The sequence below is a fragment of the Anomaloglossus baeobatrachus genome, chromosome 3 (genome assembly GCF_048569485.1).
Source record: "Anomaloglossus baeobatrachus isolate aAnoBae1 chromosome 3, aAnoBae1.hap1, whole genome shotgun sequence".
NCBI classification, from domain to species: Eukaryota; Metazoa; Chordata; class Amphibia; order Anura; family Aromobatidae; genus Anomaloglossus; species Anomaloglossus baeobatrachus.
This window is the reverse complement of record NC_134355.1, coordinates 624,123,268-624,150,160: the sequence shown is the minus strand read 5'-3', so window position 1 is coordinate 624,150,160 and position 26,893 is coordinate 624,123,268. Positions and strand designations below refer to the sequence as shown.

Here is a 26,893-nt window from a genome sequence, read left to right as displayed (position 1 = left end):
GCGGCCAGTCTGCAGGTCTTCAATAAAATGGTGTCCGACTTCCTCATTAAGCCGAAATCTCGATCTGCGCATGCACCACCACATCCAGCACCAATTTATTGAAGACCATCTATGAGATCACACTGTGCAAGGTCCTCAATAAAATGACGCCATGGCAGCGGATGCACAGATCGAGCTTTTGGCTTAATGAAGAGGTCTATGAGCTCAATGCTTGGTCTGCGCATGCGCCACATCCGGCCTCATTTTTATTGAAGACTTGCAGACTGCTCAGAGAATCACAGTGTGCATCCACTGCCCACCACAATCATGGCGGCGGCACAGAATTTCATAAAAGAGGCAGGTCACTGAATAATCAGTGATATGTAGAAGAAATAAATGAGACAGGTGGAGGGGCAGACAGGAAGCAGAAAACCATACCCCCAAGTCCTGCCCCGATGCACAAGTGATGCACAGATGATGTCAGCATGAAGATATTAGCAGAAGATTATTCAGCAACTAAAGATCAGATTCCTTTACTACAGGTATCCATTTAATCAGCATCACAGCACCATTAGGGCCATGTATTTACTTGATAGTGCTAAATCCTGCTGACATGTTCTCTTTAAAGATGGCAACTTTCATCAAGCAGTCTGCAGCTGCAATAAGATGTGCTGGGTGAAGAGCGCAACAGACGTACTCCCTGCACTGCCCTAAAACTGTCAAGGTAACTAAGATGGATGTTTATTCTTCAAGAGGTGTTTATCTTCTTTGGTCCACTCTGCTCAGTGTCCTGTCAGGGTGACTGAACCGAGAAATAAGCGTATACCTGACGCTGCTCTGACCTGTCCTATGTCTCGAACAGATGTTCTTTATGCAGCCCATCCTACTGCATGTCCTCCGAAAGTCAGTCAGACGGTGGAATGCCCTAATACAAGAGGTAGTAATGGCCGACACTATCACAACTTTTAAAAAAGGGCTGGATGATTTCCTCACTACACGCAACATTGTTGGTTATACATGATTTAGTGACAAAATATATAATTGGTGGCGGAAGGGTGAACTAGATGGACCTAGGTATTTTTTCAAGCTAAGTAACTATGTAAGAAAGATACATACACTAATATCTAGAAACTTACAGGTGTGGGGAAAAATGCTACAAAGTGAGAATGTCTAAAAAATAAAAATGTTAATATATAAGTTATCAATTAACGAAATCTAAAGTCAATGAACAAAAGAGAAATCTAAATCAAATCAATATTTGGTGTGACCGCCTGCCCAAATCTCAAAGCATAAAGTTTTCTCAGTATATTTGCACAAAGTTATGGATTTTCTGGGACTTTAGTCATATTTATGAATAACTAATTACAGTGATACCTCGCTTAACGAGTAACCCACTTAACGAGAATTTCGCTTAACAAGCAAAGCTTTCTGTAAATTTGTAACCCGGTTTACGAGAAAGCTTTGCTGTGCGAGCAAAATCCTCACCGCACACACTTCCGGTTTCGTCCATCCACCGCGCTCTGACCCGCACTTGCAGTCCACACAAACACACACAAGCACGCACAAACACACGCACGCGCACGCACACACATACAGAATTATGCTCACCTTACCTTCCGTTCCACCGCCGGTCTCATGGTTCTTGTAGTTCCCGGGTACATCGCGACGTGCTCGCGGCAAACTATAAGTACCATGAGGCCAGCGGTGGAACGGAAGGTAAGGTGAGCATATAATATGTGTACCTTCCGTTTCATCGCCGGCCTCCTGGGTGCTGTAGTTCGCAGCTTCACTCCACTCCAGGCTGTGCATCGGCATCCATAGCGACGAGGGAGGAACTTCCTGTCACCGCTACTCAAATGCAGCGCGCTGGCCAATCAGAGGCAAGCGGCTCTGCCTTTGATGTCAGCGCTCTGGCAGGAAGTTCCTCCCTCGTCGTTATGGTAACCCGATACACGGCCCGCACCGGAGAACAGCAAGTCCCAGGAGACCGGCGATGGAACGGAAGGTAAGGTGAGCATATAATATGTGCGTGTGCGTGCGTGCTTGTGTGTGTGTGTGTGGGTTTGTGTGAGTTTGTGTGTGTGTTTGTGCATGTATGGAATGACAGAATAGGGGACCAGGATGGGACATTTAACTAATTGTGGAACAAATTGTCTGCATTGCAATGATTTCCTATGGGAAATCTTGCTCTGCTAAACAAGTAACCTGGTTAACAAGCACAGTCCCAGAACGGATTGTTCTCGTTAAGCAAGGTTCCACTGTATACCAAATGTATGATAATTAGCATCATTTGCATGTGAGGATTGAAAAAGAATAATTAACCGAAACACAAACAGATGTGTAAGAGGATTAAAACTGGGTGAGGAATCAGACAAACTCTGCTACAAAGGTGAGGCGGTGGAAGACAGTTTCATGTAATAGGTCATATACCATGGAAAGGCTGAGCTTGGCAACAATATGGGGAGATTAGGTATGCACACCAGTGACTATGTAAGGGGAATACATGGAATAGCAGAAACTGCTGTGTGAATACTGACATGAAAAATTCAATAGCTATATGTAAGGATGAAATGTGAAAAATGGAACCTGCATTACTGCCATGAATATATGAATAAAGAGAAATTTAGCTACTGAATTGATCAATGCAATAGAGCCCCAACACTACGCCAAAGTATTTCTCTACGTTGGGGTCCCTAGCTTATGTGTGTCCTCTCATGCAGTTAAAAAACTTACCGTGTATGGGAAGCTGAGACCCAGGCTATATATACGATGTGGATTGGCAATAGGTGTGTATGGGGAGGGTTCACAAACGAAAATCAACTAACAAATAAGAAATAACGTTTGGAACACCATTCTATGTCTGAACTGGGTGCAAAAACCTAAAAAAACATCACTATGAGGAGATTAGGTATGCACACCAGTGACTATGTAAGGGGAATACATGGAATAGCAGAAACTGCTGTGTGAATACTGACATGAATACTGACATTTTCGTTTGGGAACCCTCCCCATACACACCTATTGCCAATCCACATCGTATATATAGCCTGGGTCTCAGCTTCCCATACACGGTAAGTTTTTTAACTGCATGAGAGGACACACATAAACTAGGGACCCCAACGTAGAGAAATACTTTGGCGTAGTGTTGGGGCTCTATTGCATTGATCAATTCAGTAGCTAAATTTCTCTTTATTCATATATTCATGGCAGTAATGCAGGTTCCATTTTTCACATTTCATCCTTACATATAGCTATTGAATTTTTCATGTCAGTATTCACACAGCAGTTTCTGCTATTCCATGTATTCCCCTTACATAGTCACTGGTGTGCATACCTAATCTCCCCATAGTGATGTTTTTTTAGGTTTTTGCACCCAGTTCAGACATAGAATGGAGCTTGGCAACAAGACACAAGGTAGTTATACTGCATCAGTAAGGCCTCTCGCAGGCAAGGCTTTTACAGCAGACTGGGGTCTCAAGATGTGCTGTTCATGCTTTGAAGAAGCATCAAGAAATAGGCAATGTTGAGGAAGATTGACACAGTGGTCGGTCAAAAAAACGTAGTGCAGCAGATGAAAAGCACATCATGATCTCTACAGCATTGAGTTTGTCTGGTATTACATGAAGAGACAGAAGGATTTGCACAGGCCTCATACATAGATGTGTGGTTAGTTCTCCAAGATGTTTGGAACAACCTCCCTCTTGAATTCCTCCAAATACTATGTGCAAGTCTAAGTATAGCATTTTATGCTGTGTTAAAGGCAAAGGCCGGTCACAAAATATTGATTTAATTTAGATTTTTCTTTTGGTCATTCACTTTGCATTTTGTTAATTGCTAAAAATAAACTATTAACAATTTTATTTTCTTTAAAGGATTATAATTTTGCAGGATTCTTTCAACACCTGCCTAATGTATATCTGTATATGCATACACACATTTACACCCAAATACATACCAACATGCACACACAGTTAAAACACACACAATAATATAGATAACTACATAGAAAACATACCATAGATAGCACAAATTTTGCAACATTTTTAAGCAATCATCAATTTAAAAAAAAAAATAAAAAATCACATTTTGCATTTTAAAATAAAGGTATGGCCATAATAGCACTGTTATACAAATTAAATAGATCTATTTAGTGAAGAAATCCACATGCTGAGTGTTTTTTAATCTGGATTTGCAGTTTGGGTGTAATAGGCTTTTGGTGTGTTGGGGAGGGACTGTGGATAGGGGTCTTCGGCTCCTGCCCCGGCACCTCTGCTGCCTCAGGTGTCTGTATCAGCCTCCTTTTTAAAAACAATTTCTCTGGTGCCGTTTTTGCACAGATTAATCTCTCGACAGTCATCAGTAAAATGCCACCAGTGGTTGTGTATGCACAAAGTTAGATCTTAGCTCAATGACGAGCCGAATAATAAATCTGCCACCGTCTCTATTTTACTGAAGATAGTCGGAGGTCAATCTACACATGTGTCATGGGTTGTCATTAACTCTGTGCTTTGGATTAAAGAGTTCATAGCTCGAGACACCCTCCCAAAGGTACGTCTATATAGCCTTACAGAATTATAAGACTTCACATTATAGCCCATCACCAAACACAATCACGGATTGTGGCCTCATACCTGTGGTGGTCCACTGAGCAGGAGTCTCCTAGGATGGAAGGTGTCCATTCTACCCTCGTTGACATTGCAGTAGTCCATGTGGCTCGGTTTGGGTATGGTCCACTGACGGTAATACAACGACTGCTCTGTGCAGGTCATCATCTTACTCAATAGTGGGCGGAAAGAGCTGGCCCATGAGACGTCACAACGTGGCAGAAAACACGAGGACTTGGAGAGTCCACTGCGGTCAGTGGAGGTGATAATGTCATGCACCATTTTTGGAAGGAAAACCACGGGAGGCTGTTTATAGGCCTTGGCCATTGCGCACTGTGAAATCTGTAGGCTTGCTGTGCTGTGAAAGAAAGAGGATGAAGTAGAAGAGGGTGTCGAAGACGAGCTCGGATTGTTCCTCACGGTGTTGCTGAGGTTGTTACTGTCCGGCTGATCACAGGCGACGACAGATTGTTTCTTCACATTATCACAAGGCGATTTAGGTTTTTCAGTGGCACAGCCCTCACTGTTGGAGACTCGTGACTGCTGTGTTGGGTTGGAGTTGTCATCCACCATCACAGGATGTGATGATTCCCTGCTGACAACTGAACCTAATAATTAAAGAATAAGAGTCCACGTTAGATAGTTAGATCCAAAATCCAGCAGAAATGTATGAGCCAAAATGTGAATCTGTGCCACCAGTGATCCCTCAACAGGCCATGTTACTGATGTATTCTTCCCTAATACAGTAGATGACAATATGGAATTCTAGGGACTCTACTCTGTCGATACATCAAAGTGTTTGCGCCAGAAAACTGGAATAAAACACTTTTAATAAACACCAAATTATGTGCAAAATTTTGTGACTGTTGGCATGTTCACATAAGTTTTGGTCAGCTCCACCAATATGGGGTGAGCTGGAGAGGAGTGGGGGCAAAGCTATGCATGCCCAACAAATTCATGGAAGGTGGCACCTTTCTTACACCAGAAATGTTACTCCAGTCCCTAACTTCGAGTAGCATTTCTGGAGAGGCGCACACCACCGAATAGAGGGGCCAAATTCATTAAATGGTGTGTGTCTTTAAACAAATTCTGCACATCTTATTCCTAAAACTCCCTTACTAAGTCTGGTGCAAGAAAAGCAAGACTTAATGAATTGAGGCCTATGTGTGGTAATACAGACTTCATCTACATGCCTTACAGTGAATAAACCTTATTTGCTGAAATGGAACACCCCTCTAAGGACCTCAAATTGTGAAAGGGGTTGTCCACTACTCTGACAAGCCCTTCTCAATTACTATGTTTGCCTCTTACTAAGCCACACCAGATCTCATACTTTGAATTGACAAGGGGCAATACTCCGAAACATGGTGTGTGCAAATTAAGATTCTGGTTTGGCTTATACATCCTACGTCATATAACAAGGCTCGTTTAAAGGGTCAATATTGACTTTTAGGATTGTAACTTCCAATAGGTGGCACTAGAGTTCGTCTTCTTCCTCTCTGAAGAGGCGACTTGCATATCAAATTTCCCAGAGGAGCATTTCAAGGCGTTTAAGTCTCCTCCCCACTGGAATGCCAGACCAGGTGTGTCACTCTCCATAAGAAGACAACATCCCGTTAATCGCATAACATAATTTATAAAGCTGCGGTATATGTATATACGTGGTGCCTACACAGATCTAAAAGATCATACAGAATACTTGTGCTGCCATAGTTTTGGCGTTCACAGTGTTCCTCTATAGTCTTTTTATTCCACAGAAATACTTTGGTAGATTATGCCAAAATATCTAAACCCTTACGCATCTATCTAGTCCTTGAATTCTTTTGTAAAGAAGCAGCTGTTTGTTTCACTACAAGCTCCATCCTCCTCCACCGACAATAATGGAGCCGCACATTCACTGAACATTGCCTAATCCATTACGACGGCAGGATCTTACCGGAGGCTTTTGAAGACAGTGATGAAGAGGCAGAATCGTCTGACGAAGATCTTTGTCTTTTACCAGGGCTCCGTTTCTCCGAATTAGACCCTTATTCAATGGAAGAAAACAAAAAAAAAACTATTTATCCGATGCCAAAAGCCATTATCCCATTGACTTACAGAACAAGTGAACAATTAAACATCTAATGTGCGACCAACATGTCATCATCATCATCATCGATTATATAACATGCCCTAACAATAAAGAATGACGTATTTAATATGAGAGCACATAAGAGGGGTCATTTCCACATTAACCCCCAACCCTGCCTGTATTCTGGACCTTATTGCCCAATGCAAATATAGGAATTTTACCTTTATTTAGCAAGTTGTTATTTTATATAATTTGTAATTTCCCATAAACTCACTTTTTTTTTTTTTTCAGGAGAAACGTTTTTTTTTTTGTTTGACATAGTACTGTGCAAATGTTTTAGGCAGGTGTGAAAAAAATTGCCGGAAAGTAAAAAAGAAGAAGCAAAAAAATAATAAAATAAAAAGTAAAGAAATAATAATAAAAAAAATAAGAATAGAAGTTTAATAGTCTGTTATTAACAAAATGCAAACTGAATGTACAAAAGAGAAATCTAAATAAAATCAATATTTGGTATATAGACAGTATTTGGTAAAATGATGGTTCTGCTATCACGTCTCTCGCCTGTGAGTGTTCTCTATGAAAGATCTGCTGCCAAATTTCTCTGGCGGTGGCTTATCTCTTGGAGAGCAAAAGGATCATCAGTTGGAAATTTGATATGCTAGATCCTTTTCTTCCCTGAGATCATCTGTCTTTAGTCTTGTGTGTTTGGGTACATGTGTCTTCTTTCACAAAATCACAAGTGGGGGACAGTCTTTAAAGGGAACCAATCACCAGGATTTATGAATATAACCTAAAGCCAGTGCTATACTGGCACTATCAGGCTGATTGTATATATAACTTTAGTGGTCAGCTCAGATAAAGGGAATTTTGTTTACTTACCGTAAATTCCTTTTCTTCTAGCTCCTATTGGGAGACCCAGACAATTGGGTGTATAGCTTCTGCCTCCGGAGGCCACACAAAGTATTACACTTTTTTAAAAGTGTAACCCCTCCCCTCTGCCTATACACCCTCCCGTGGCTCCTCAGTTTTGGTGCAAAAGCAGGAAGGAGAAAACTTATAAATTGGTCTAGGGTAAATTCAATCCGAAGGATGTTCGGAGAACTGAAGACCATGAACCATAAGAACAAATCAACATCAACAACATGTGTACACAAAAGAACAACCAGCCCGAAGGGCACAGGGGTGGGTGCTGGGTCTCCCAATAGGAGCTAGAAGAAAAGGAATTTACGGTAAGTAAACAAAATTCCCTTTTTCTTTGTCGCTCCATTGGGAGACCCAGACAATTGGGACGTCCAAGAGCAGTCCCTGGGTGGGTAAAAGAATACCTCAATAAAAGGAGCCGAAAACGGCCCCCTCTTACAGGTGGGCAACCGCCGCCTGGAGGACTCGCCTACCTAGACTGGCGTCTGCCGAAGCATAGGCATGCACTTGCTAGTGCTTCGTGAAAGTGTGCAGACTAGACCACGTAGCTGCCTGACACACCTGCTGAGCCGTCGCCCGGTGCCGCAAAGCCCAGGACGCACCTACGGCTCTGGTAGAATGGGCTTTCAACCCTGAAGGAAGTGGAAGCCCAGAAGAACGGTAGGCCTCGAGAATCGGTTCCTTGATCCACCGAGCCAAGGTTGACTTGGAGGCCTGAGAGCCCTAATGCTGGCCAGCGACAAGGACAAAGAGCGCGTCTGAACGGCGCAGGGGCGCCGTGCGAGACACGTAGAACCGGAGTGCTCTCACTAGATCCAAAGAGTGCAAATCCTTTTCACCCTGGTGAATTGGATTAGGGCAAAAGGAAGGCAAGGAGATATCCTGATTTAGATGAAAAGGGGATACCACCTTAGGGAGAAATTCCGGGACAGGACGCAGAACCACCTTATCCTGGTGAAAAACCAGGAAGGGGGCTTTGCATGACAGCGCTGCAAGCTCAGACACTCTCCGAAGTGATGTGACCGCCACCAGGAAGGCCACCTTCTGAGAAAGATGGGAGAGAGAGACATCCCGCAGCGGCTCAAAAGGCGGCTTTTGAAGAGCCGTCAGAACCCTGTTAAGATACCAAGGTTCCAACGGACGTTTGTAAGGTGGGACCATGTGGCAAACCCCCTGCAGGAACGTGCGGACCTGCGGAAGCCTGGCTAGACGCTTTTGAAAAAACACGGAGAGCGCCGACACTTGGCCCTTGAGAGAGCCGAGGGACAAACCCTTGTCCATTCCAGATTGTAGGAATGAAAGAAATGTGGGTAAAGCAAACAGCCATGGAGGAAAACCGTTATCAGAGCACCAGGATAAGAAGATTTGCCAAGACCTGTAATAGATTTTGGCGGACGTAGGCTTCCTGGCTTGTCTCATGGTGGCAATGACATCCTGAGATAACCCTGAAGACGCTAGGAGCCAGGACTCAATGGCCACACAGTCAGGTTGAGGGCCACAGAATTCAGATGGAAAAACGGCCCTTGTGACAGCAAGTCTGGGCGGTCTGGAAGCGCCCACGGTTGACCCACCGTGAGATGCCACAGATCCGGATACCACGACCGCCTCGGCCAGTCTGGAGCGACGAGAATGGCGCGACGGCAGTCGGACCGGATCTTGCGTATTACTCTGGGCAGCATCGCTAGAGGGGGAAACACATATGGCAGTCGAAACTGCGACCAATCCTGGACCAGAGCGTCCGCTGCCAGAGCTCTGTGATCCTGAGACCGTGCCATGAAGGCCGGGACCTTGTTGTTGTGTCGTGACGCCATGAGATCGACGTCCGGCGTTCCCCAGCGGCGACAGATCTCTCGAAACACGTCTGGGTGAAGAGACCATTCCCCCGCGTCCATGCCCTGACGACTGAGAAAATCTGCTTCCCAGTTTTCCACGCCCGGGATGTGAACTGCGGAGATGGTGGAGCCTGTGACTTCCACCCACTGCAGAATCCGCCCAACTTTCTGGAAGGCTTGACGACTGCGAGTGCCGCCTTGGTGGTTGATTTAAGCGACGGCAGTGGCGTTGTCCGACTGGATTCGGATCTGCCTGCCCTCCAGCCACCGATGGAAAGCCAATAGGGCTAGATATACTGCCCTTATCTCCAGAATATTGATCTGAAGGGACGATTCTATTGGAGTCCAGGTTCCTTGAGCCCTGTGGTGGAGAAAAAGCGCTCCCCAACCTGACAGGCTCGCGTCCGTGGTGACCACGGCCCAGGTTGGGGGGAGGAAGGATTTTCCCCGAGACAGAGATGTGGGTAGGAGCCACCACTGAAGTGATGTTTTGGTTGCAAGTGAAAGAGAGATGTTCTTGTCGAGGGAAGCCGAACTCTTGTCCCATTTGCGAAGAATGTCCCATTGGAGTGGCCGTAGATGGAATTGCGTGAACGGCACTGCCTCCATAGCTGCAACCATCTTCCCCAGGAAGTGCATGAGGCGCCTTAAGGGGTGTGACTGACTCCGAAGAAGTGACTGCACCCCCGCCTGCAGAGAAAGCTGTTTGTCCCGCGGTAGCTTGACTAACGCTGGAAGGGTATGAAACTCCATCCCGAGGTAAGTCAGTGATTGGGTCGGCGTCAACTTGGATTTCGGGAAATTGATGATCCACCCGAACTGCTGGAGAGTCGCCAGAGTGACGGTAAGACTTTGTTGACACGCCACCCGAGAAGGGGCCCTGACTAGGAGATCGTCCAAGTATGGGATCACCGAGTGGCCCTGAGAGTGCAGGACCGCCACGACGGATGCCATGACTTTGGTGAAGACCCGTGGGGCTGTCGCCAGGCCGAAGGGCAATGCGACGAACTGGAGGTGTTCGTCCCCGATGGCGAAACGCAGGAAACATTGATGTTCGGGTGCGATCGGCACATGGAGATAAGCATCCTTGATGTCGATCGATGCTAGGAAGTCTCCTTGTGACATCGAGGTGATGACGGAGCGGAGAGATTCCATCCGAAACCGTCTGGTTCTCACATGTCTGTTGAGCAGCTTGAGGTCCAGAACGGGACGGAATGACCCGTCCTTTTTTGGCACCACGAACAAGTTGGAGTAAAATCCGCGACCACGTTCCTGAAGGGGAACGGGAATCACAACTCCTTCCATCTTTAGAGCGTCCACCGCCTGAAAAAGTGCGTCGGCCTGTGCGGGGGGTGGGGAGGTTCTGAAAAAACGAGCCGTAGGTCGAGAGCTGAACTCTATCCTGTAACCATGAGACAGAATGTCTCTCACCCATCGGTCTTGAACGTGTGGCCACCAGGCGTCGCCAAAGCGGGAGAGCCTGCCACCGACCGAGGATGTGGCTAGATGAGGCCGAGAGTCATGAGGAGGCCGTCTTGGAGGCAGTGCCTCCTGCGGCCTTTTGGGGGCGTGACTTGGACCGCCACGCATAGGAGTTCCTCTGGCCTTTCTCCGGCCGGTTGGACGAAGAGGATTGGGGCTTGGCGAAGGGACGAAAGGACCGAAACCTCGATTGGATATTTCTCTGCTGAGGTCTCTTAGGTTTGGACTGGGGTAAGGAAGGAGGAGTCCTTTCCCGAGGATTCCTTAATAATCTCATCCAACCGTTCGCCAAACAAATGTTTGCCAGAAAAAGGCAAACCAGTTAAGAACCTTTTGGAAGCAGAGTCTGCTTTCCATTCGCGCAGCCACATGGCCCTGCGGACTGCCACGGAGTTAGCGGATGCCACAGCCGTACGGCTAGCAGAGTCCAGGACGGCGTTCATGGCGTAGGACGAAAATGCTGATGCCTGAGAGGTCAAGGAAGACACATGCGGAGCAGAATTCCGCGTGACAGCATTAATCTCAGTCAGACATGCCGAGATTGCTTGGAGAGCCCAAACAGCCGCAAAGGCCGGAGCAAAAGACGCGCCCGTGGCCTCATAAATAGACTTCACCAAGAGCTCTATCTGTCTGTCAGTGGCATCCTTCAGGGATGAGCCATCGGCAACAGACACAACGGACCTAGCAGCCAATCTAGAGACTGGCGGATCCACCTTGGGTGAGTGTGCCCAGCCCTTAACGACTTCAGGTGGAAAGGGATAACGCGTGTCAGAGTGCCTTTTAGCACAACGCTTGTCCGGGACCGCTCTGGGCTTCTGGACAGCGTCCCTGAAGTTAGAGTGATCAAAGAACGTATTGCGCGTACGTTTGGGGAATCGAAATTGGTGTTTCTCCTGCTGAGAAGCCGACTCCTCTAGAGGTGGAGGCGGGGGAGAGAGATCCAACACCTGGTTGATGGGCGAAATACGATCATTTACTAAGGCGTCCCTCTCAGGGGTATCAAGGTTGAGGGCGAAGTCAGGGTCAGAGCCCTGAGCTCCCACGTCCGCCTCGTCATCCTGAGAGTCCTCAAGCTGAGATCCAGAGCAGCTTGAGGAGGCCAGGGAAGAGTCCCAGCGAGGCCGCTTAGCCGGTCTGAGACTGCGATCCGGGCAGGAGTCCTCCGCCTGGGACCTAGGGGCTATCCTGGGAGCGCGCTGCGGCGCGGACCAAGAAGGCCCTGGAGGAGACAAACTAACAGGGGCCGGGGCCTGTGAAGAGCCTGGTCTGGACTGCAATGCCTCAAGGAGCTAAGATGACCATTTGTCCATAGACTGTGCAATGGATTGAGAAAGTGACTGAGAGAGTTTCTCCGCGAAAGAGTCCAATGACGGTGACTCTGTCCCTGCAGCCTGCTCAGGAGGAGCAGGGGGATCTACATGAGCCGAGGGGCCCACAAGTGCCCTAGGCTCCGGCTGAGCAAGCGTGGCAGGAGTCGAGCATTGATCACAGTGAGGGTAGGTGGATCCCGCAGGCAACATAGCCCCACAAGAGGTACAGGCTGCGAAAAAAACCTGTGCCTTAGGGGCTTTGCTCCTTGTGGACGACATGCTGTAAGCAATAAGTGTCCCTTAGGAGAGCGACCACTGAGGGTATATTGGAAAGGGTTATACAGCCGTTCCGAATATATATAATATATATACCGTATATACTGGCGTATAAGACGACTTTTTACCCCCTTAAAATAATGGCTACAGTGGGGGGTCGTCTTATACGCCGGATATACGGGGGGGGGGTGGGGGGTGGGGGTGTATGTACACTGTGCAGCGTCCAGGGGAGGTGGGGGCAGCAGCTCTGGAGCACAGGAGAACACTGCGGGCTGCATCCTTTGATCTCCTGCACCCGCTCATATAATATGCACAGCCGCTGTCCATCTCCAATGGTGCTGAAATCGCACGCAGTGATGGGCTGGGGCAGCGGTGCATATTATATGAGCCTGCGTCCCAGTGTGATCGCACATGTCCCCCCCCCCCCCGTGTTAGATTTGGCCCCCAGGCTGCTGCGCTTACCCCTGCAGCGTTTCTCCCCGTGTCCCTGCTTCCAGTGTGATCAGGCAGAGAGCTCAGGCTGCTGTGCCGATCACATGACCGCACTGAGAACCAGGAAGTGGAAGAAGAGAAGCACGGAGCCAGACAGGAGGGAGCTCAGCGCTGGAGGAGATAAGGAAAGAGGGTTTTATTTTACTATGGGCAGCAGCCTAGGGGCCATATCTGACACAGGGGGACTTGTGCGATCTATAGGGGCGATATCTGACACAGGGGGACTTGTGCGATCTATAGGGGCGATATCTGACACAGGGGGACTTGTGCGATCTATAGGGGCCATGGGCAGCACTATGGGGGCGATATCTGACACAGGGGGACTTGTGCGATCTATAGGGGCCTTGGGCAGCACTATGGGGGAGATATCTAACACAGGGGGACTTGTGCCCATTATGGGCCCCGGTGAGCTGCTTCTAACCCCCCAGATGTATGCCCTGCCAATCCCCCCCCCCCCCCGCCAAGCCGCGGGTGCAGGCCCCACAGAGCAGCAGAGTTGTGTGTATTTGTCTGTATGTAGCAGAGTTGTATGTGTTTGTCTTTATGTAGCAGAGTTGTGTGTGTGTGTTTGTCTGTATGTAGCAGAGTTGTACGTGTTTGTCTGTATGTAGCAGAGTTGTATGTGTTTGTCTGTATGTAGCAGAGTTGTGTGTGTGTGTTTGTCTGTATGTAGCAGAGTTGTACGTGTTTGTCTGTATGTAGCAGAGTTGTATGTGTTTGTCTGTATGTAGCAGAGTTGTATGTGTTTGTCTGTATGTAGCAGAGTTGTATGTGTTTGTCTGTATGTAGCAGAGTTGTATGTGTTTGTCTGTATGTAGCAGAGTTGTATGTGTTTGGCTGCATGTAGCAGAGTTGTGTGTGTTTGTCTGCATGTAGCAGAGTTGTGTGTTTGTCTGCATGTAGCAGAGTTGTGTGTGTTTGTCTGTTTGTAGCAGAGTTGTATGTGTTTGTCTGTATGTAGCAGAGTTGTACGTGTTTGTATGTAGCAGAGTTGTATGTGTTTGTCTGTATGTAGCAGAGTTGTATGTGTTTGTCTGTATGTAGCAGAGTTGTATGTGTTTGTCTGCATGTAGCAGAGTTGTATGTGTTTGTCTGCATGTAGCAGAGTTGTGTGTGTTTGTCTGTAGCAGAGTTGTATGTGTTTGTCTGTATGTAGCAGAGTTGTATGTGTTTGTCTGCATGTAGCAGAGTTGTGTGTTTGTCTGCATGTAGCAGAGTTGTGTGTGTTTGTCTGTTTGTAGCAGAGTTGTGTGTGTTTGTCTGTTTGTAGCAGAGTTGTGTGTGTTTGTCTGTTTGTAGCAGAGTTGTGTGTGTTTGTCTGTTTGTAGCAGAGTTGTGTGTGTTTGTCTGTTTGTAGCAGAGTTGTGTGTGTTTGTCTGTTTGTAGCAGAGTTGTGTGTGTTTGTCTGTTTGTAGCAGAGTGGTGTGTGTTTGTCTGTTTGTAGCAGAGTTGTGTGTGTCTGTTTGTAGCAGAGTGTAGTACCATTGTTTCAGTCCAGTTGTGGCTTTATACAGCAGGGAGGAGCATTCCTTGCTGTACTAAGTGAACATTGGAGCGATTGATCTGTCAATGGCCCTTTAAAAACATATTGTACGGCTCTCGCGGAATTAAAATTAACATGTTGCAATCAAAGCAGACTTTTTTTCATTTGGGAGCGGGGTAGTCTTATACAGTGAGTATATCCCAAATTCTATATTTTTAGGGCAGAAGTTGGGGGTCGTCTTATACGCCCAGTCGTCTTATACGCCGGCATATACGGTATATATATCTCACGGCACCCTAGGGGAACCAGCACCGGGTGACCGGTGTGGCTTACCAACCGCTGGTGTCCTCCAGATTCCCTGTCGTGGGTCCCCCGGAGCTGTAGAGCTGTGCAGCTGCAGCATACACCGGCAGAATGCCAAACATGGCCGCCAGAGCTCTCAAGGGGGGAGTGGAGCCATGGGCGGCGCCGGCAAAAGGCGGGAATCTGGAGGCCCCATAGTGGTCAATGAGAGGGGAAGGGAGACATGCAAAGATGCTCCAGCCCTCTGTCGGTAATCCCGCCCTTACCCCTGACAAGCAGGCCCGGGGGCGGGATTTTTCGCGACTAGGCCGCGATGAAGCCGGGGACTAAATTTAAGGCCGTGCCCGACAAGCAGGCACGGCCGGCGCGGAAGTCCGATGAAAAAACAACGGACGGCGCTACTGGGGAGAAAGGCGACCTCTCTCCCCGTACCGTCCCCCCATGGGGACACAGAGTACCTTGAAGGTGCAGGGCCCGGTCCCTGGGGATGAAAACGCTCCGGTCCAGCAGGTTCCACCAGGGGCTGGCGGATGGAGCACGGTCTCAGCAGGTGAATGACCGGTGAGGCTCCCACTTCTCCCAGAGCCGCATAAGGGATGGTGAAGGAGACGGCATGTGGCTCCAGCCTTTGTACCCGCAATGGGTACCTCAACCTTAACAACACCGCCGACATAGTGGGGTGAGAAGGGAGCATGCCGGGGACCCCATAGGGGACCTCTTTTCTTCCATCCGTCATACTAGGTATGAGAAATCTTTTTTTTTTTTTTTTTTTTTTCTATGAGTGGATGTGTGCCTCCTTCCACACAAAGCATAAAACTGAGGAGCCCGTGATCCACGGGAGGGTGTATAGGCAGAGGGGAGGGGTTACACTTTTTTAAAAGTGTAATACTTTGTGTGGCCTCCGGAGGCAGAAGCTATACACCCAATTGTCTGGGTCTCCCAATGGAGCGACAAAGAAATATAAGTTTTGAAATCCAAGAAAGTAAAGTTTATAAAATCTGCAGCTTCTTGAGTGACAGCAGCTGAGGATCAGATAATATCTGGGACTATTCATAGTTATCCCCTCCCCCTATTAGAATTAGCATAAGTATTATAGAATCGATTTAACTTTTCATTAGGAAGACCTGTGTTAGGTCATACCCATGTGACAAGAAGGGGCGGGGCCTCAGCCAACAAAGCTGATACCAGGAAGCAAGATTTTTCTGTTGCCTGAGGCCCTGCCCATTCTGGTCACATGGGTATGTCCTCAGCACAGGTCCTGCTAAAGAAAAGTTAAATTGATTGTATAATATTTATGCTAATTCTAACAGGGGGAGGGGATAAGTATGAATATCCCCTAGATATTATCTGATCTTCAGCTGCTGTCACTCTGCTGCTGATTTTATAAACTTTACTTTCTTGGATTTCAAAACCTAAACATCCGAGCTGACCACTACATGTATGTAGAGTTTCTGCCTGATAGTGCCAGTATAGCACTGGCCTTAGGTTATACACAAAAATCCTGGTGATTGCTTCTCTTTAAAGGGTTATTCCCACCTTCATAAGTGGTTATCATTGGATAGTGCTTGTAAAAATAAGCACTTTTGCAATTTACTGCTTATTCAAATTTGCAGGCGTTCTTAAGAATTGAACAAATTTTGTTTTGTTTATGTCGCGGGCGGGGAGGAGGGTGTCAGCACACCGCGCTCACCCCTTCTGCTCGGGTCCGGCAGTTGCTCCTGGTGGCTCGAGCTGCGGGCCGGATCCCGGGGTGTCTCGAGCGGCACTCCTCGCCCGTGAGTGAAAGGGGGGTTGTTTGTTGGGGTTATAGTTCGTGACGCCACCCACGGTTGTGGTGATTGCACCACCGCTGCTCGGTGTGGGGGTCCCGGGGATGGTGATGGGAGCAGCCAGGTGTTGTGTTGCCCCTCCGTGGGTAGGGGTTGGTGATCCCGGGGCCTGGTGGAGAGATGTAAAGTGTAGGGCCGGGAGGGCGCAGGGACGCGGGGGCAGCGCTGTGCCTTGCGGCACTATGGTACTCACTCAGCCTGACACGGACACAGTTTGTACGGTAAACCAACGGCTGGTAGGACGGTCCCACAGACGGCTGCACCTGCACTCCCGGTAGGTGACGGTGACTTCTCTCTTCCTTGCACCTATGTTGTCTGATTGTATCGGTGGATTCCCTCCGGTTACCCGCTCCCCGACTGCAATCTGGGCCGGAGGAGCTCTACACTTTGCCCGCAGGCGCTGGCCCTGGGGAAACTGGTGCCTTGGCGGTGGCGGTGTCTCCCCGTTAATGGTCGGGCTGTTGCCGTCAATCGGGACTTTGTTGTTGGGGGATCTGCGTCCCCGTCACTGACGGATTCGGCAAATTGGGCGACTCCTAGCCTTGCCGGGGTCCGAGAGGCCCCTGCCCTGGTGCTGACTGTCCTTCGGAACACTGCTCCAGACCACCGGGCACACAGCCAACGGGGTCCTTCCAGGAACTTCCGAACTGTCCCACTCCGGACAGTCACCGCCGTCGCTGACCTTGCTGTTCTAGCCCTACACACAGCTGGGCTCTCAGGCTGTCTTTCTCTTTGCGCTGTCACCACTTCTTGCTTTCCTCCTGTTTCACTTCTCTTACTTTCACTTGCTGTTCACTCTAGCCCTCAGCTAGACTGCACTCTTGCCCTACCCGGGCTAATCTCCTGGTTTACTTCCTGCCTCCAGAGTTGTGAGCTCCTTGGTGGGCGGAGCCAACCGCCTGGCCCACCCCCTGGTGTGCATCACCAACCTCTGGAGGAAGGCAACAAGGATTTCTGGTTAGCAGGTGTGCCTACCTGGAGTGTGGGGTGTAGTGGTGTTGTTACTCGTGTCCCCTGGCTTGCCCAGGGCGACACATTCCCCCTTAGCAAAATGCAGACCGTCCGCGGGCTGCCGTCCTACACCGGTTTTATTTTTCTGTAAAAAGGGGATAACAGGGTTAAACATAACATAAGCATAACATTTTTAATCAACTCTTCCCAAGACGGGAGGCACATTTTACTTTTAACGTTTCAACGGTGTACGGTCACGGTTTCCGCTCTCTCCCACCCAAGCAACCTGGCCCTGATGCTGCCCCTAAAACCCAGGCAGCACCCCTTGACCCACAGTCCAGCACAAGTCACCCGAGCGGGATCTGTCCTTGCCCTCCAGAGGGTGGCCACCGGTTCCTTTGGTGGCTGGGCCCTGGCCTGCTCTGCTCAGGGCCCTCCCTCCAACCTGCCTCTCCGGAGGCGGCATTGCGGAAACGGTAACGGTACCCAACATATTTACAAGCCACTAACGTTTGTGGTTGCCCTGCAGAGTTCACGGGCTTGTCCATGGATAGTTCCCATGCATTTTTAAACTTCTAACGGTCCCCACGGGGACAACGGTGCCGGCTCCAGCCGGTTGCTAATCACTGCAGACAATCAGGTAACAAACTCGGGTAATCATCTTTCATCATTGCAGAATTTTCAAAAACTTTCAAACAAATAACTCAGTGGTGGTCCCAACGGGGGACGGTGCAACGGGCATCCGCTGCCCTACTCCGGTCCTGCTGCTGCTTCCTCCGAGGGAGGGGGTGCAGAGCTAACCTTGCTCTCCGGGCTGCCCTTCAGCTTTACGTCCAGGGCAAACCACCCCCTCTCTCCGCAGTGCCGAGTGTAACGCACCATGTCCCCTGGTATTAGGTTGCGGCCAGGATGCTCCTCGGGCAGATGGGCATGCACATCCCGCCGGGCTACAAACACCTCGGCCTCCAGGCCCGGTTCGTATATGAACCCGTAGCCCCGGCGGATATCGAAGCGCCGCACCTGCCCCTCGTAGAACGGGCCCCGGACACGGAAGGTCGCTTGCCGCAGGTTCTCCTTTTCCCGGATGGCTCGGGCTACCAGCTCGGCTTTTCTTCGCTCCCTCTCCGCGATTTCCAGGCCCAGCTTGGTCGGCTCCCTGTCCCAGTATGGCTCCGGCGCACGGGTTGAGCCCCGCGGGACATCCAGTACGTTACCCACTGTCAGAAAGGTGGGCGGCGTATCCCGCGGTGTCATGGCCTTGGGCGCTGCCTTGCAGCAACAACCCGGCGCCACCTCAGCCGAGGTGTGGGGGATGGGCACAGGGGCTTTCCGCAGTTGGGCCTTCGGCTCGGAGCGGGTCATCGGCTCCGGCTCGGGGAACTGCTCGGGGACTATCTCTGGCGCAATCTTCGGGGCCTTCCATGGCAATGCCTCCGGCTGGCTTTGGGCTCTGGCTACAGGTCGGTCCGCTGGGGCGGACGGGCTGGGTATCGCTACCGGTTGCGGTGGTAGCGGGCCTAGTGGCGGGGTCACGGCCTCCGGGACGGGTGGCGAAGGAGGCAACAGGGGGAGAGGGCTTGGACCGGGTCCCTCAGCCGCAGCGACCGGTCCCTCCGGGACATAGGGGCGTGGGTCACTCACCCTCCCTTCCTCCGCTTCCTCCTCGCGTCTCCGCACGGCTGCCACAACGTCCGCCATGTCTGTCTCCCACTCCTCCATGAGGAGCTGCATCTTGACCTGCAGCCTTAGGTGGAGCTGCGCAGTCCGGATTTCCACCCACGCTGCGGTTCCCGGTGCGGGGGCCACGGTGTTTCGGGACGGCATCCACATGGTGTCTTTGCTGTTTTCTTCCAGGAACGGGATTCTGGCAAGGTCCTGGCGTCCCTGCTTTTATAGCGGCGACTACATGTCGCCAGCCGCCATCGCGTCCCCCTTAGCTCTTTCCGGCCCCTCCTCTCTCGGGGCGGGGTTTTGGCCTTCGCGCTTCTACTGCTCGAGAAGACGCTCGAGCGGGAACTTTTCGCGCCAAAGATGGCGGCTTCTGAAATTTTTCTGCCGGATGCCTCCGGCGGTAACAAGGCGCACCTCTACCTGACGGCAGAGCGGTAAGATCCTGTTCGTGACGCCAAGTTGTCGCAGGCGGGGAGGAGGGTGTCAGCACACCGCGCTCACCCCTTCTGCTCGGGTCCGGCAGTTGCTCCTGGTGGCTCGAGCTGCGGGCCGGATCCCGGGGTGTCTCGAGCGGCACTCCTCGCCCGTGAGTGAAAGGGGGGTTGTTTGTTGGGGTTATAGTTCGTGACGCCACCCACGGTTGTGGTGATTGCACCACCGCTGCTCGGTGTGGGGGTCCCGGGGATGGTGATGGGAGCAGCCAGGTGTTGTGTTGCCCCTCCGTGGGTAGGGGTTGGTGATCCCGGGGCCTGGTGGAGAGATGTAAAGTGTAGGGCCGGGAGGGCGCAGGGACGCGGGGTGCAGCGCTGTGCCTTGCGGCACTATGGTACTCACTCAGCCTGACACGGACACAGTTTGTACGGTAAACCAACGGCTGGTAGGACGGTCCCACAGACGGCTGCACCTGCACTCCCGGTAGGTGACGGTGACTTCTCTCTTCCTTGCACCTATGTTGTCTGATTGTATCGGTGGATTCCCTCCGGTTACCCGCTCCCCGACTGCAATCTGGGCCGGAGGAGCTCTACACTTTGCCCGCAGGCGCTGGCCCTGGGGAAACTGGTGCCTTGGCGGTGGCGGTGTCTCCCCGTTAATGGTCGGGCTGTTGCCGTCAATCGGGACTTTGTTGTTGGGGGATCTGCGTCCCCGTCACTGACGGATTCGGCAAATTGGGCGACTCCTAGCCTTGCCGGGGTCCGAGAGGCCCCTGCCCTGGTGCTGACTGTCCTTCGGAACACTGCTCCAGACCACCGGGCACACAGCCAACGGGGTCCTTCCAGGAACTTCCGAACTGTCCCACTCCGGACAGTCACCGCCGTCGCTGACCTTGCTGTTCTAGCCCTACACACAGCTGGGCTCTCAGGCTGTCTTTCTCTTTGCGCTGTCACCACTTCTTGCTTTCCTCCTGTTTCACTTCTCTTACTTTCACTTGCTGTTCACTCTAGCCCTCAGCTAGACTGCACTCTTGCCCTACCCGGGCTAATCTCCTGGTTTACTTCCTGCCTCCAGAGTTGTGAGCTCCTTGGTTGGCGGAGCCAACCGCCTGGCCCACCCCCTGGTGTGCATCACCAACCTCTGGAGGAAGGCAACAAGGATTTCTGGTTAGCAGGTGTGCCTACCTGGAGTGTGGGGTGTAGTGGTGTTGTTACTCGTGTCCCCTGGCTTGCCCAGGGCGACACATTTACAACTCGTTGTTCAGGAGACCGACCACCTCTGCTGACTAGCTTCTAACCATTGCACTAAAGCTGGCCAGGATTAGGAGGTAACAATGATCCTGGAGAGCTTTAAAATAGTGCTTATAAGCTCAATAGAAAAGAGATTGGAAGCACTGGGAATCTTTTGCTGGCAGAAGGTGGTCGGTTTCCAAGGCAACAGGCTATAAACAAAAGAAAAATTTTAATATTTCAAGAACGGCGAAAACTTTAATATGCAATGAAATGCAAAATTGCTTGTAATTACCAGTACTATATGACAATACCCATTTATGCAAGCATTGTTGACCTTAGGGAGATCAACATATCCACTGCGGAGACACCATCACGTGTTTCTCAACGCAATGATTCTAGAGCAAAGCCCCCTGGGAAGTATGCAAATGAGAAAGCCGCGGAGACACCATCACATGTTTCTCAACGCTGGCAGGAAACTAGCCAGGTCTTTCACCGGGAAGGAACAACCACGGGAAGGGCAGTCTCCAGTCAAGGAGACCACCTATACCAAACATGGTATCCATCCACAGACAGCCGTTTCGGGGTATTTGCCCCTCATCAGTGTGGAGTAGGAATCTGGATAGTGGGGGCAATGCCTAGTAAAAGACTACTTAAGCAAGCATTGTTGACCTTAGGGAGATCAACATATCCACTGCGGAGACACCATCACGTTTTTCTCAACGCAGTGATTCTAGAGCAAAGCCCCCTGGGAAGTATGCAAATGAGAAAGCCGCGGAGACACCATCACATGTTTCTCAACGCTGGCAGGAAACTAGGGTACTTGTTACTAGGATACTTCCCAGGGGGCTTTGCTCTAGAATCACTGCGTTGAGAAACACGTGATGGTGTCTCCGCAGTGGATATGTTGATCTCCCTAAAGTCAACAATGCTTGCTTAAGTAGTCTTTTACTAGGCATTGCCCCCACTAGCCAGATTCCTACTCCACACTGATGAGGGGCAAATACCCCGAAACGGCTGTCTGTGGATGGATACCATGTTTGGTATAGGTGGTCTCCTTGACTGGAGACTACCCTTCCCGTGGTTGTTCCTTCCCGGTGAAAGACCTGGCTAGTTTCCTGCCAGCGTTGAGAAACATGTGATGGTGTCTCCGCGGCTTTCTCATTTGCATAATACCCATTTATGAAGATGGAAATAACTCTTTAAGGTGTTAATAGAAGAGAGAAGGAGAACAACATCAATGAAGTCACTGAGGTTCAGGACATGTGGGATGATTCCAGATTTATTACAGTTCTCTTGTCATTAACAGCAGAATTAGTCATTTTCAGCTTCCTACTAAGCGCTGCAACATAATGTCTGCTTCTTAATTATCAGCTCATTATTCACTTTTCTCACTATTTCCAATGCTGAGGAATATTATAGAATTAGAAAAGAATAAGAGAATGGGCTGGTGAATTTAAAAGGGTGCATGACCCCATACATAAGAGAAATAAAGAGAATTATTTGGCCAAGTTAGGTGACAAATAGTGAGGAGTGAGCACTACCATGCTCAGTACTCGTAACTAGTGATGAACGGGCACTACCATGCTCAGGTGTTCGGTACTCGTAACTAGTGAGGAGCGGGCACTACCATGCTCGGGTGCTCAGTACTCGTAACTATTGATGAACGGGCACTACCATACTCAGGTGTTCGGTGCTCGTAACTAGTGATGAGTGGGCACTACCATGCTCGGGGGCTCAGTACTCTTAACTAGTGAGGAGCGAGCACTCCCATACTCAGGTGCTCAGTACTCGTAACTAGTGAGGAGCGGGCACTACCATGCTCATGTGGCTCGAGGTTTGCCCTGGCAAAACCAGGTAGTCACACTCTAGGCCCCCGCACAACACCATCCCTCACAGGGTCACATACAGCTGACCTGAAACCCTAGTCACCCACCTCAGGGCAAGAAGGCACACCAGTGGGCGGGACCAGGCATTTAGGAAACGCCCACCTAGGGGTCTAGACAGCCCGGGGCGGGAAAACAAGCAGTGAAGTTAAGCTTCAGATTGAAGTTGGAGTTCAAGTTGAGAGGAGTGGAGGCTGGGGCTAGGCGTAGCTCCAACAGAAGTAGAAGTTCAAGTTGAACGGTGCCAGGGTCGGAGCCCTGGTGCCTTGGCTAGGTGGAAGATAGTGGTCTCCGTCAGCAGGAGATGGGAAGACTGCTTGGCAGATCCGAGGTGGACCGGGAAAGGGTTGGAGCCCCGACCGGAGACCGTGCACAGAGGGGGTACTCGGACCCTGAAGCCAGGACCAGAACCAACGGCCTAGCTAATCAACCGATTGAGGGCAGGATTATAGGTCCTGTCCCAACCAACGTCCCAAAAGCAGACAACCACCCACAGAGAGGGATAGGGCAACTGCCAGGGCCCATAGATCCCACGGGTCAGTGTCAGCGGGCACGGCTCCTCAGATACACAAAAAGCTGGGAGTGGACTCCTGTGTTCCATACCGGGAAGTCTAAACACACAACCAAAACTAGTGCAGAGGAGAAGACGGCGACCATCAGCCCGGGTGGGGGACTAGAGTACAACCAGCCGCGGTGGCCGGCCACCAGCACCTTGGTTTACCAAAAGACTCATGTGATTCATTTAATTGTGAGTAACCAAACATCCCCTGGTACATCCGGGTGTGCAAGCCCCTGCCATCACCATACCCTGCACAGAGACACTGGGCCCCGGGGCAACCATCCCTACTCACGGAGGGGTTAACATCCGGCTGCCACTACATCTCCCCCGGGTATCCCATAACAGCAGCGGTGGTGTCCCACATCACCACACACCGTGGGTGGCGTCACGAACTGAATACGGCCAAGGCCGTACAACTACGTCCCCCTTTTCATTCGGCGTGTCTGCGTGACCCCCGAGCCACACAGCGGGTCCGAATCCGAGCAGCCCGGCTGCTGCGGGCATGGGAGCGGCACGCCCCGGTGCTCAGTACTCGTAACTAGTGATGAGCAAGCACTACCATGCTCAGTACTCGTAACTAGTGATGAGCAAGCACTATCATGCTCAGGTGCTCGGTACTTGTAACTAGTGATGGGTGGGCACTACCATACTTGGTACTCGTAACTGATGATGAGTGAGCACTACCATGCTCGGGTGCTTGGTACCCGTAACTAATGAGCAGCGGGCACTACCATGGTCGGGTGCTCGGTACTTGTATCTAGTGATAAACGAGCACTACCATACTCCGGTGCTCAGTACTCGTAACTAGAGATGAGCGAGCACTACCATGCTCACGTGCTCGGCATTCGTAACTAGTGATGAGTGAGCACTACCATGCTCGGGTGCTTGGTACTCGTAACTAGTGATGAGCGAGCACTATCATGCTCAGGTGCTTGGTACTTGTAACTAGTGATGAGCGGACACTACCATGCTCGGTACTCGTAACTAGTGATGAGTGAGCACTACCATGCTCGGGTGCTCAGTACTCGTAACTAGTGATGAGCGGGCACTACCATGCTCAGGTGCTCGGTACTCGTAACTATGATGAGTGAGCACTACCATGCTCGGGCGCTCAGTACTCGTAACTAGTGATGAGCGGGCACTACCATGCTTGGTACTGATAACCAGTGATAAGTGAGCACTACCATGCTCGGGGGCTCAGTACTGGTAACTAGTACTAGTGATGAGTGAGCACTACCATGCTCGGGTGCTCGGTACTGATGACAAGTGATGAGTGACCACTACCATGCTTGGTACTCGTAACTAGTGATGAGTGAGCACTACCATGCTCGGGTGCTCGTTACTCGTAACTAGTGATGAGTGACCACTACCATGCTCAGGTGCTCAGTACTGGTAACTAGTGATGAGTGAGCACTGCCATGCTTGGTACTCGTAACTAGTGATGAGTGAGCACTACCATGCTCGGGTGCTCGGTACTGATGACAAGTGATGAGTGACCACTACCATGCTTGGTACTCGTAACTAGTGATGAGTGAGTACTACCATGCTCAGGTGCTCGGTACTCGTAACTAGTGATGAGCGGGCACTACCATGCTCACGTGCTCGGTACTTGTAACTAGTGATGAGTGAGCACTACCATGCTCGGGGGCTCGGTACTCGTAACTAGTGATGAGTGAGTACTACCATGCTCGGGTGCTCAGTACTGGTAACTAGTGATGAGTGAGCACTACCATGCTTGGTACTCGTAACTAGTGATGAGTGAGTACTACCATGCTCAGGTGCTCGGTACTCGTAACTAGTGATGAGTGAGCACTACCATGCTCGGGTGCTCAGTTCTGGTAACTAGTGATGAGTAAGCACTACCATGCTCGGGTGCTCAGTTCTGGTAACTAGTGATGAGTGAGCACTACCATGCTCGGGTGCTCAGTTCTGGTAACTAGTGATGAGTGAGCACTACCATGCTTGGTACTCGTAACTAGTGATGAGTGAGTACTACCATGCTCAGGTGCTCGGTACTGGTAACTAGTGATGAGTGAGCACTACCATGCTCGGGGGCTCGGTACTCGTAACTAGTGAAGAGTGAGCACTACCATGCTCGGGGGCTCGGTACTCGTAACTAGTGATGAGTGAGTACCACCATGCTCGGGTGCTCAGTACTCGTAACTAATGATGAGTGAGCACTGCCATGCTCGGGTGCTCGGTACTCGTAACCAGCAGTTTGACGCTCGGACGAGATTGACTCAGGTACCGAGTATAATGAAAGTCTATGGGGAACTCAACCATTTTCCAGAAAAATACTTGAGTTCCCCATTGACTTCCATTATACTTGGTACATGAGTTGAGCCTGTTTTAATGTCAAACTTCTGGTTACCAGTACCGAGCACCCGAGCATGGTAGTGCTCACTCATCATTAGTGACTACCAATGTGGTTGCCATCATGTATAGCATGGGTTGACCAGAAGAATTTGTTAAGTCCTATAAAAACTGTAAAAATTATAAGCAATTTGGAAAAATAGACACTGACTGGTTAGGATGTAGAGATAGGGACAAGATGGTGGATTCTAGTTTGACTGCAGACCTCAAAACTTGAAAATGACTGCAAAGTCTTGGACAATGACTGAGCATACAAAGTTAAGGCCATCATAAGTATCAAAGCATAGCAGTAGGCCGCTCCAGAGGTCTTCTCCAGCTATGAAACTGGTACTCCATTCAGAAGTCACAGCACCGCTATAGCCCGTAATTAGCTAGAGCAGTCAGGTGAATAGAAAGTACACAATAATACACTCCTCAGACCGCTGCAGTCAATTTACAGGCTGCAGCGGTTGAGACTCATGAATGAGGAAGACACCCCTTCCTGAGCGATCGAAGACATCTGGAATGGCCTGCAGTGGACCCGTGCGGGAGGCAGAAGATGAGTGTGCCCCCATTTATTATAACATTTTATTAAATTTATGAGCAAAAATAAAAAAAAAATACTGTGGGACAACTCCGTTATTGTCTTAAGGGGGCTTTACACGCTGCGACATCGCTAATGCGGAGTCGTTGGGGTCACGGAATTTGTGACGCACATCCGGCCGCATTAGCGATGTTGCTGCGTGTGACACCGATGAGCGATTTTGCATCGTTGCAAAAACGTGCAAAATCGCTCATCGGTGACATGGGGGTCCATTCTTGATTATCGTTACTGCAGCAGTAACGATGTAGTTCGTCGCTCCTGCGGCAGCACACATCGCTATGTGTGACGCCGCAGGAACGAGGAACCTCTCCTTACCTGCCTCCCGGCCGCTATGCGGAAGGAAGGAGGTGGGCGAGATGTTACGTCCCGCTCAGCTCTGCCCCTCCGCTGCTATTGGGCGGCCGCTCAGTGACGTCGCTGTGACGCCACACGGCCCACCCCCTTAGAAAGGAGGCGGTTCGCCGGTCACAGCGACGTCGCCGGGCAGGTAAGTATGTGTGACAGGTCTGGGCGATGTTGTGCGGCACGGCAGCGATTTGCCCGTGTCGCGCAACAGATGGGGGCGGGTACCCACGCTAGCGATATCAGGACCGATATCGCAGCGTGTAAAGTAGCCTTTACTATGTC

At 50.3% G+C, this 26,893-nt stretch overlaps 1 protein-coding gene across 1 annotated transcript in view; it reads right to left on the bottom strand.

Moving 5' to 3' along the window:
• The window catches only part of GREB1 (growth regulating estrogen receptor binding 1), a 207,140-nt gene that overhangs the window by 56,059 nt on the left and 124,188 nt on the right, over positions 1 to 26,893 (bottom strand). Inside the window, exons 20-21 of the mRNA XM_075341115.1 lie at positions 6,520 to 6,609; positions 4,611 to 5,191 (exon numbers count right to left, since the gene is read on the bottom strand). Of these exons, the coding sequence (XP_075197230.1) occupies positions 4,611 to 5,191; positions 6,520 to 6,609 (671 nt within the window). The remainder of the gene's footprint in view (positions 1 to 4,610; positions 5,192 to 6,519; positions 6,610 to 26,893) is intronic.